This window comes from Trematomus bernacchii, unplaced genomic scaffold (genome assembly GCF_902827165.1).
Source record: "Trematomus bernacchii unplaced genomic scaffold, fTreBer1.1, whole genome shotgun sequence".
In the NCBI taxonomy this organism is placed as follows: domain Eukaryota; kingdom Metazoa; phylum Chordata; class Actinopteri; order Perciformes; family Nototheniidae; genus Trematomus; species Trematomus bernacchii.
The window spans coordinates 662,300-674,213 of NW_022987615.1; the positions used below are offsets into that span (position 1 = coordinate 662,300).

The window sequence follows — 11,914 nt, forward strand, 5'->3', positions numbered from 1 at the left end:
TCTTACAGAAGCAACTACAGCAGTCAAATCCTGCTTTTTACATTAACGCATGAGTAATGAATCTAAATATATAATATATACAATCACAGATGACCTTTATCTATATTTTCCTGATTATACTTACTGCTCAGGAGAAACCGTTTCTACGCAGACGATGAGTAGACGCTGCTCTGAGGAGACCAAGTGATTATCTGTCTCTTGAGTTTTACACAAATGTCTCTCCTGACGTCCCCACCCCGACACAAACATGCACACGCACACGCACGCACGCACGCACGCACGCACGCACACACACACACACACACACACACACACAAAGACACAAACACGCACACGCACGCACGCACGCACGCACGCACACACACACACACACACACACACACACACACACACACACACACACACACACACACACATACGTGATGTTCTCACAAATTCCTGTCAAGTTATTCTCTCCACAAACTGGTTCAGTCGGACGTTTAGTTGAACCTGCAAGAAATAATTCAGTATGCAAATAATTTCAGTAAATACTTCTGCTCAGAGGTGGAAGAATCGTCCAAACCCTTCACTTAAGTTAAAAGAAGTCAAACAACTCTATTGGAATCTTATAATAAATAGATTGGATTAGAAGAGATTCAACTAAATACAGTTAGCATTTAACTAGAAGTACAAATGAAGTAATAAAGTGATGTGTAAGGTTTAGTATAAGTACTTGCATATGACAAATATTTAAAAAAAAATAGAATAAACACAGTATTAATGGCAGAGGTGTAAAGTAACTAAGTACATGTTCTCTAGTAGTGCACTTAAGTACAATTTGGAGGTACTTGTACTTTACTTGAGTATTTCAATGTTATGCTTCTTACTTCTACTCCACTACAGTTCAGAGTTAAATGGTGTACTTCTACTCCCCTACATTTATTTAATACCTTTAGTTACTTTACAGATCTGGATTAATGATGTGAAATATAATCAAGTCTTAAATCAGACTTTAGTTACAAGTACAAGATCATCATACACTGCTATACTTTCTTACTACTGTTAATCAGAAGTACTCAGATCTTGTACTTGAGTAAAAGTAGAAGTACCAGAGTGTAGGAATACTCTGTTTCAGTAAAAGTCCTGCATTCAAAATGTTATTCAAGTAAAAGTAGAAAAGTATTAGCATCAAAATATAGTTAGTATTCATTGTAACTAAAGTTTTAAGACTTGATTATATTTCACATCATTAATCCAGATCTGTAAAGTAACTAAAGGTATTAAATACATGTAGTGGAGTAGAAGTACACAATTTACCTCTGAACTGTAGTGGAGTGGAAGTACAACGTAGCAAAACATGGAAATACTCAAGTAAAGTACAAGTACCTCAAAATGTTACCTAAGTACAGTACTTGAGTAAATGTTACTTAACACCACTGCTACAAAGAAACACAAACAAATCAAAATGACCACAAGGAGGTGCCAATCACTCAAAAGAAACAAACACAAATATATATTTTACAATACAGTAAAAAATTCCAATCCTGAATAATATAATGTATAAGTATAATATAATTATATAAACATAAAATATTTACGTTGCACTCGATATAAAATAAAGATGAAAAATGAAACTGTATTTTACAATCCTTATAATTCATAATACATAAACATAGAATGTGCACCATGTACTATAAGTCGAATACAAACTTAATCAAACAGTATTTCACAATCCATATCAAGTATTATCTTAATTAAATAGAGTCTTTGTTTCTAAAGGAATCAGAGAAATCATCAAATTAAAGATGTGATGAATGAATTCAAATAAAACAAAAGATGTATATAAACATACATTGCGCACTACATATAAAAAATATGAATATATAAACCTCATCTTACAATCCATCTAATTAAGACCCTAACAAATATAATGTCGTCTTTTTTCTTAATATATTAGTTAAATAATTAAAAATATCCAATGAACAAAACAAATATATATTAACATAGAAAGTTTACATTTTACGATAATGTGAAACAATAGCTTTTACGAATCCATTTAAGTGTTAATCCTAAATAAATAGACTCTTTGTTGACCAAATGCATTCTGAAATAATCAAAATAAAGATCTGATTAACGGCTTGACGTAAAAAAAAGGGGAAAAAAAATCCCGTAGAGACCAGGAAGTGACGTCACGGCCCTCCGTCAGATTGTGTTGATGTTTTGCGGACTGGACGAACGGCTGGAGAGAAACGGGAAGATGTTTTTGTTCCTCTAAACCGTCGAAAAGAAGCCGAGTCGCCGGTCCTCTGATCGGTTCCGGTTCTTTAATCGCCTTAACTCGGTAATTCTTACCGAACGGCCGGGCCGGAGGGCGAACACACCGAACAGTTTGATCCAGAAAGGGAGGACTCGTCGCCCTCTGACCCCCCCCCCCCCCCCCAACACACACACACACACACACACACACACACTCACACACACACACACACCATGACGATTCTCCCGAAGAAGAAGCCCAGTTCTGGGGTCGGTGTGTCGGATGATGACAGTAGGACCGGTCCGGACGCTCACCCCGGTCGCTCCGGAGCCCGGCAGAGAGCCTCTCCGCCGCCCTGGTCCTACCCGCCCGCTCCGCCCTCAGACCGGCGGGGCATCGAGGCGAGCACCCGGCCGCAACAGGCCTCGCCGCCGCCCGTTGGCTCCGTGTCTCCCGGAGGACCGACAGACAGCCCCATGGTGCCCGGTTCCTTAGCGGTGTCTTCCGGCGGCTCTGGTGGCAGCTGCTGCTCCGGGCCCGGGCTCAGTAAGAGGAGAAGGCAGACACAACAAGGCAGCTGCTCCGCCGGGGTGGTGGCGGCTCTCACCGGAGGAGGCCAACCGGGGGTTACCGGACCAGGGGGGGGCACCAGCGGCCAGGACACCGAGGAAGGAGCCGGGAACAACAGCGAGGACGAGTACGAAAACGCGGCCCGGTTGCAATCGATGGACCCGGCGACGGTGGAGCAGGTAGGGAGCTAACGGTAGCTTAGCAAGAAAGAAGCTAGAGCCTGTGCTAAGCTAATGTGGCTAAACAGCTGGTATATAAACAAGGATCACATGAAACACTAAACGGCTGTATTAGCTTTCAGGATTCATAACTAGACATTTATTTTTCGGTACCTTTCATAGTTAGAATGCAGCTAACATGTCTCTACGGTATGGTTATTTGAAACAAAAGGCAATTAAAAATAACAACATTGAAAAAAGTGAATAAAAACAGAATTATTATACTATAAAAAGTGATCACGTTCATTAATGAGACAGTACTCATTCAAATCTCAATAATCCTGAATGTCAAAATAGTTACAAAACAATAAGTTACATTTATTCAACTCAAAAGGGATTTAAATAAATTAAAATAATCACTTGTATTGGTCCATTATGTAAACAAACATCACATGAAACAGTACATGCCAGGTTGTATTAGCTTTCAGGATTCATAGTCTTTTTTGTTGGCAACTTTTATATATAGAATGCAGCTTTAATGTCTCTATGGTGTGTCAATTTAAAACAAAAGCCAATTAAAAAAACAATGAATATACTATAAAAAGGCGTAAAAGTAAAAAATGTAGTAGAAAAAGTAGGTAACATTGTTAATTTCCCTTTTTAAAATGCCAAGAGCTTTCATAACGTGCCTTTTGTATCTGGTCAGGTTGCTTTTAAATGTGTATTAATGTGACAGTCCTCATTCAAAACTCACAAACAAAATCCTGAATGTCAAAATAGTCCAAAAGTCAATACAACTGGGGACAGTACACTCAATAGTGATTTAAATATGTAAAAAAATAAATCACTTTTATTGGCCAATAATTATGTAAACGAACATTACACGAAACAGTAAATTATCTTTCAGGATTCACAACTATAACTTTATTTTTGTTCGGCACCGTTCAGAATGCTGCAGCTCTCATTACTTTACAGCAGGGGTGTCAAACTCAAATACACTGTGGGCCAAAATTTAAAAATCGGTACTCGTCGAGGGGACTGGTTCAATGTTTATTGCAAAACGTATTGAAATAACTTATTGCACATATTAAACCTGGAACTAACAAAGCTTAAATTATTGCCTATAAAAACAACATTAAATAATCAGTTGCATTCATTTCTTATGGCTCTATCTGCAGCTTTTCCGGAGTCATTTCTTATGATTACATTTTTCCACAAGCCAACAACAGCTTCAAAAAAACTATTTCCCTCAAAGAAAAAACAAACATGCCCTGTTGTCGTGAGAGAAAAAGTGCAGAAGGAAACATCCATTGAAACTCAGTGTGCTGCTCTGTGATGCTAGTTCAAGCCAGATACTTGGCATCTCATCTTGGGTGCAAGTTCATCAATGTTTGGGCTCAGGCTCTGAGCTGAGGAGACCCTCAGGATGGAGCGAAGGTGTGCGTGCAATATACCGGCGGGACAGATCTAATAGTAATTAGAAATTATCCTGCGGGCCGAAATTAAATCCACCAAGGGCCTGATTTGGCCCCCGGGCCTTGAGTTTGACACATGTGCTTTGCAATATGGCAATTTAAAACAAAGGCCAATTTCTTTTTATAAATGTCAAGAGCTTTCATAACGTGCCTTTTGTAGCTGGTCAGGGTGTTTTTTAAATGTTTATTAATGTGATAGTCCTCTTTCAAAACTCACAAACATGTCAAAAAAGAAGCTTAAAATAAAAATGATGTGGGCAAATGCACTCAATAGTCCACAATGGAAATGGGTATAATAGGATAATGACTTCTTGTATTGGCCAATATGTAAACAAACATCACGTCTTTTTTGCATTGCTCTCAATGTATTAAAACATGCCTGGTAGTTAACTAAAGGTCAATAATAGACCAGGGGGTCCGCGGGGTCTTAAAAAGTATTACAAGTTGATAAATCAATTTAGCGAAAATTAAGGCTATTAAAAAGTATTAAACGGCATTTTCCAAGGTATCACATATGGTAGCTTGTTTTCAATAAGTATATAAATTGTCCAAAGAGGTTGTATTCTACAGTTTGCCTGAATGTAATCATTGCGTAGGTGTGTTGTGTGATTCTGTGTAGTTTTATTTATGGCATCCCGTTGGATTTGACGTCATCTGAACAGGACATCGCACGCTCACTGCTTGATAGCGCGCGTAGGTCCGTTTACGCCGGTTGTTAAACAACATCGTTATGGGGAAATGCAAGTCTGCGTCCAAATGGTTGGAAGATAAGGAAGAAGGACAATCAATACTGTATATAGTCAATGTGAGGTAAAGTGTGTCGCCAATGTAACCGGTTAGAACTCAAAGTGGCGATGAGGTCTTAAAATGTATGGAAAGGGTCTTAAAAAAGGTCTTCAAAGGTCTTACATTTGACTTCAGGATTCCTGCATTTACCCTGTATATATATCTGTGTCAAAACATAGGTATATATACATATGTATAAAAGCAGCAAGGACCAAGATTAACACATATATATATATATATATATATATATAGAAATAAAAGTCAAGTGTTGCGTACGTTTTATTAAGAATTGCGCGTAAACAAAAATACATGCTAAATTAATGGATTGTATACATGTGATATATATATATATATGTGTGTCTATATTTAGATTTATATTGGCAGCAGGGACGTGCACAGACATTTTGGGGGGCGGGAGCTCAAGTGAGAAAAAGGGCACTTCCCATAATCATTTATAAACGTTTTAAAGCAAAAAGTTAAATATAGGCTAGATGCACATCTCTGACTTACTGACCAATTTATTTGAATACCCTCACACTCACGCAATTGTTTAATACTCAACAGAATTCTACAAAATAATCAGTTAACACAGAGTCAATGGTCTTCTTTAGTATTCACTACGCACAAGAGCAGACAACAAACTAGTCAAATGAATAGTTATTAAATGAGCAGCCAACAATCAAAATGATGAAGTTACTGTTTAAGGACATTACAGGCAAAAAGATCGTTTTTTCATGTCTTTGGTCTGTTTTGCTTCCATGTTTTCTTTCACTCTAATGGAAAGAAAACTTCAAAGAAACACAAATAAATGGTGTTCGTCTGAATTCTTCTATAGATTTAAAGCTAATCTGCATTTAAACATAACATTTCAGGGGAAAATACTGACTTGACGCAAGTAACTATCTGGGGAAGTTGTGAGGTGATGTGTTTCTTTATTTGTTTTTAGTTTTATCCTTTTCACCGGTAATGCCTATTTGTTTTTGGCTTTTGGCTAATTAGCTGTAAACTCGAGGCACTGGCAGCTTAGTCATTTGTTCATCTCTCTGGGAGGTGCTGCTACCTGTCTGTCTGAAGGGACTGTAAGGTGGGAGGTGCTGCTACCTGTCTGTCTGAAGGGACTGTAAGGTGGGAGGTGCTGCTACCTGTCTGTCTGAAGGGACTGTAAGGTGGGAGGTGCTGCTACCTGTCTGTCTGAAGGGACTGTAAGGTGGGAGGTGCTGCTACCTGTCTGTCTGAAGGGACTGTAAGGTGGGAGGTGCTTACACCTGTCTGTCTGAAGGGACTGTAAGGTGGGAGGTGCTGCTACCTGTCTGTCTGAAGGGACTGTAAGGTGGGAGGTGCTGCTACCTGTCTGTCTGAAGGGACTGTAAGGTGGGAGGTGCTGCTGTCTGTCTGTCTGAAGGGACTGTAAGGTGGGAGGTGCTGCTGTCTGTCTGTCTGAAGGGACTGTAAGGTGGGAGGTGCTGCTACCTGTCTGTCTGAAGGGACTGTAAGGTGGGAGGTGCTGCTGTCTGTCTGTCTGAAGGGACTGTAAGGTGGGAGGTGCTGCTGTCTGTCTGTCTGAAGGGACTGTAAGGTGGGAGGTGCTGCTGTCTGTCTGTCTGAAGGGACTGTAAGGTGGGAGGTGCTGCTGTCTGTCTGTCTGAAGGGACTGTAAGGTGGGAGGTGCTTACACCTGTCTGTCTGAAGTGACTGTAAGGTGGGAGGTGCTTACACCTGTCTGTCTGAAGGGACTGTAAGGTGGGAGGTGCTTACACCTGTCTGTCTGAAGTGACTGTAAGGTGGGAGGTGCTTACACCTGTCTGTCTGAAGGGACTGTAAGGTGGGAGGTGCTTACACCTGTCTGTCTGAAGTGACTGTAAGGTGGGAGGTGCTTACACCTGTCTGTCTGAAGGGACTGTAAGGTGGGAGGTGCTTACACCTGTCTGTCTGAAGGGACTGTAAGGTGGGAGGTGCTTACACCTGTCTGTCTGAAGTGACTGTAAGGTGGGAGGTGCTTACACCTGTCTGTCTGAAGGGACTGTAAGGTGGGAGGTGCTGCTACCTGTCTGTCTGAAGGGACTGTACGGTGGGAGGTGCTGCTACCTGTCTGTCTGAAGTGACTGTACGGTGGGAGGTGCTTACACCTGTCTGTCTGAAGGGCCTGTAAGGTGGGAGGTGCTTACACCTGTCTGTCTGAAGGGACTGTAAGGTGGGAGGTGCTGCTACCTGTCTGTCTGAAGGGACTGTAAGGTGGGAGGTGCTGCTACCTGTCTGTCTGAAGTGACTGTACGGTGGGAGGTGCTTACACCTGTCGGTCTGAAGTGACTGTAAGGTGGGAGGTGCTGCTGTCTGTCAGTCTGAAGTGACTGCCGAGGTCCGCACCGCTGTGGAGGGAGGGAGGGAGGGAGGGAGGGAGGGTAGAGAGTAGAGATGGGGATATTGATCGTGTGATTTAACTCTTCATCAGTTTCTGGTAGTTCGATGTCTGTAGCGCCTAACAGAGGGGAGGGGGGGGGGGGGGTTGCTTTTTAGTTCCATCTTATCATTTAACAAGCTATTGAGATACACAATCAAGCTTTCCTTTACGAGTTTATATAAACGTACATTTCTCTACAATCTAATGAAAACCGGTTATTTGATTTTGAAAATGTACATTTATTTATCTATATAACTTCACTGCCATCGGTTATGTTCTTTTTGCCAAAGTTATTGATTATATGAGAAAATGCTTTTACATCTCCTGTTACATTTGTTTTGATTGGTAAGTGCATGCATACACACATTTGAAGCAGTAATGACTTCATACAAAGCATTTCAATGATCAGAATAGATTTTTCAAACGCAGATTTTAGCGGGGTATTCTCAATATCTGCTAAACAATTTACTTTTTTATTTTTGTTTAAACAAGATGGATTAAGATGTTGCAGAGCGAATGTGAGATACAAGCCGTGTCCACACAGACCGAGTCGCAATTGTAACAGTCTCGTATGCAGCACTGTGAACCCGGACATGTTGAGTACCCCAGAGTTTAAAGGTCCCCTATTATACTGTTTTTCATCAATATATTATAGGTCTCAGATATATACAGAACCTGTCTCTGATTGGCTGAAACACCAAACAGATCATTGCAGCATCCCATAATCCCCTCTGTTTCAGCCCTGTTTCCAAAGTGCTGATTCTCTGTCTGTTACTTGAGATGAAAATAAGGAGCCCCTCCCCACGCCCCTCTGATGCCCCTTTCACACCAACGCAACTCCGGTTCAAGCTCCGTGCTAGAGCTTTTCTGGTTCAGAACCGGTTCTTCGGTTTAGCGCCGGCTCTTTTCACACCGCTCAGAGCCCGACTGGTGCTGCCGCTGCTGCGTCATGACGTCACAGTTTACGTCGCTGAGTTTCTTCCCAACGCCGGAGCTCACCTCACAACAACAACGGGCCGGGGACTGCGTTGCTTTTAATCATACGAAGCCAGATTAAATTAAATAACGACTTCTCCAACCTTATACTTTTCTCCAGAGTGCCGTGGTTCATTGTTTATTAATGTGTTTCAGCGGCATTTACCGACCGCTGCAGTGCTGGCCGGCTGCTCTTCAACGGGAGTATTCTCCCGTTAGCTCCGGGTTAGCTCACACGGCTCTAAAGTATTCACTGTCTGACTGTCACACAAGCAGCTGATACATATCCCCAGTTCCCCTTAAGTGAATGTGTGTCAGTCTGAATTGACGCTGTTTGGTGTCAGTCTGAATTGACGCTGTTTGGCATCACAACGCTGTTATGAAAGTGTCTCTGGTATAACATGGGTGATGTTAGCATAGCAACCGAAGCTAAACTGACTACTTGCTAAGCAGTTTTCTACAGGCACTTTTTACCGACGTATTTTTCATTATGATTCTACTTGTGATAGTCGGACATGACAACCTGTGCAGCCCATGTATTGATTCCATCCGATAGCTGCTATAATAACAAACAAAACGTCTGCCTGCTCTCCACAATGATCAATAACAGCGAACGGATGGTCAAAGTAAGGTACAAATAAACAGAATCACACGTTAGTGTTGCCTGACTTTATAAAGTGTGTTTTTTTTAACAAGTGTGTGGTTGCGTTCTAGTCACTTTGCTCAGCACTACTGCTTGTTACAACTTTTATTTGCCGTACTCGCCTTAAGTGTTAGCTCAGGTTAATCTCGCCCTCCTCCGACGTAAGCGTGACGTATGCGGTTCTTGCTTCTAGACGGACAACTTTTTGGTGCTCGAAACGAACCGGATTCCGGAGCTATGACGCTGCTCCGCTGCGGTGTGAAGAGGAAAACCCGGTGCTTTTCAAGCACCAGCACCGAACCGGCCCTGAAACACCGTTGGTGTGAAAGGGGTATGAGAGAGATTTGGTTACAAAGAACACAATGGTGCTCTAGGAGGAGATTCAGGTGATAAGGTGGGGGGGGGGGGTTACCTTGGTTGCTGATTGGCTAATGGCTACTCAAGCCAAAACATCGTTATGACATCATAGAGTGTCCAAAATCTGATCAGCTCATTTTCAGACAGGTTTTTATAAAAATGGATCAGGACAAAAAGAGAGAGAATCTTTGTTCCTGAAACTTTCAGAGTCTCTTTCCACAGAGGGGACACATGCTGATGTAGAAGAGACATGAAGAAGAGGGGACACATGTTGATGTAGAAGAGACATGAAGAAGAGGGGACACATGTTGATGTAGAAGAGACATGAAGAAGAGGGGACACATGTTGATGTAGAAGAGACATGAAGAAGAGGGGGACACATGTTGATGTAGAAGAGACATGAAGAAGAGGGGACACATGTTGATGTAGAAGAGACATGAAGAAGTGGGGACACATGTTGATGTAGAAGAGACATGAAGAAGAGGGGACACATGTTGATGTAGAAGAGACATGAAGAAGAGGAGACACATGTTGATGTAGAAGAGACATGAAGAAGAGGGGACACATGTTGATGTAGAAGAGACATGAAGAAGAGGGGACACATGTTGATGTAGAAGAGACATGAAGAAGAGGGGACACATGTTGATGTAGAAGAGACATGAAGAAGAGGAGACACATGTTGATGTAGAAGAGACATGAAGAAGAGGGGACACATGTTGATGTAGAAGAGACATGAAGAAGAGGGGACACATGGTGATGTAGAAGAGACATGGAGAAGAGGGGACACATGTTGATGTAGAAGAGACATGAAGAAGAGGGGACACATGTTGATGTAGAAGAGACATGGAGAAGTGGATTTTGCATAATAGGTGACCTTTAATGTTAGAAATGTATATTAGTGCATAGAAACTCCCGGATGCTAACCTGCATATGTTGGGTAATTTCCACAATTAGCACAAGTTGCAATAATTGGCATATGCAGACAACAGTTAAAAAATGGCTTGGCCGATTTGGACAGTTTTGAATTGGTTTTTGGTGTGGAATTGGAGGAGGCTGAATTAATTTCTGACATTTTCAGGGTCAGAAATTACAGTTTTAACCAGAAAGTGGCCATATTTCTACTCTATATTCAGCTTCATCTATTTACAGTTGAACTTAAGAAGGTTTTCATGGAAACATAATAAAAAATCAATGAAATCAGGCTCTTAGATTCAATACAAAAATATAAATCAAATGATATTTTCACAAACTTTCTATCAAGTCAGCTAAAGTCTGACTTAATGGGTTTATTGCATTTGGTCCCCATCTGTTTAATGTTTTCATTTTAGTGTTTGAAGGGGAAATGGCAGCTTTTCCATAACATGTGTGTGTGTTTGTTCAGCAGGAGCACTGGTTTGAAAAATCTCTGGGGGAGAAGAAGGGCTTCGTCATCAAGAAGATGAAGGAGGACGGAGCGTGTCTGTTCAGAGCTGTCGGTGAGTCTCTGACACACACGTCTCTGACACACACACACACACACACACACACACACACACACACTGACTGTTACACTCTCAGGTATGTGTCTGCAGTTCCTCTGGTCACCAGCAGGTGTCATTGTAACACCAGGTGCTCCTTTGTGCTGATTGGATGTAATGTGTTTCTTCTCATTTATATGAATAAGGTGGACTGAAATCATGTTATTTAGTAACCTTTTGTTTACTTAACAGAGTCTCTGCCCTTTCTTTCATCTGGACATATGTTTCAAAGCCACTCTTGATAACAAAACACCAGATTACAGTTACAAAGTATTTATAAACGTTCAAATAAATAATAATACCCCAAAAAAAGGGATAACAGGGGCGCTGCTCCCTCTTACACTCGGCGTGCGCCCTCGTACCAAAATGCAGATTTCCCCCGTAACATGTCAAAGTGATGCCAGAAAACAATATTTCTGTTCAACAAAAACGGTATAATTACTCCAAAGATATGAAGATGGTATCAAATAGAGCGTCAGGCGGCAGAGACAGCTTTTTTTTTACGGAGCTCCGACGTCGCATAGTTGCCATCTTGTATACGGACGCCATGTTCTCACCAGAATTTATATATCTTAGAAACAAGATCAGCGCCACAGTATCACCTCATAGTTATACGATAGTTGCCTCTAATCTTTAACCCATGTTTGTATAATTGAGTTAACTCCGTGTGTTGCTGCTAGCATACATAATACCTGACGTGGAAACGTTACTCGTGGATGGGGCTACAGAGCTACTAGAAAGACAGTCAACAGACACCCTGTAGCGAGTAAAACTCTAACACAGAAAAGACTTGTCTATG

At 41.4% G+C, this 11,914-nt stretch overlaps 1 protein-coding gene across 6 annotated transcripts in view; it reads left to right on the forward strand.

The window, feature by feature from the left end:
• The first annotated feature begins 2,182 nt into the window (after nucleotides 1-2,182).
• otud5a (OTU deubiquitinase 5a) overlaps nucleotides 2,183-11,914 on the forward strand; it is a 27,883-nt gene continuing 18,151 nt past the window's right edge. For 3 of the 6 annotated variants that reach the window (XM_034132155.1, XM_034132158.1, XM_034132157.1), the window contains exons 1-2: nucleotides 2,183-2,985; nucleotides 10,980-11,073. In XM_034132155.1, the coding sequence (XP_033988046.1) occupies nucleotides 2,470-2,985; nucleotides 10,980-11,073 (610 nt within the window). In that variant the 5' untranslated portion in view covers nucleotides 2,183-2,469. The remainder of the gene's footprint in view (nucleotides 2,986-10,979; nucleotides 11,074-11,914) is intronic. The other 3 variants (XM_034132159.1, XM_034132160.1, XM_034132156.1) reach the window with 2 other exon arrangements.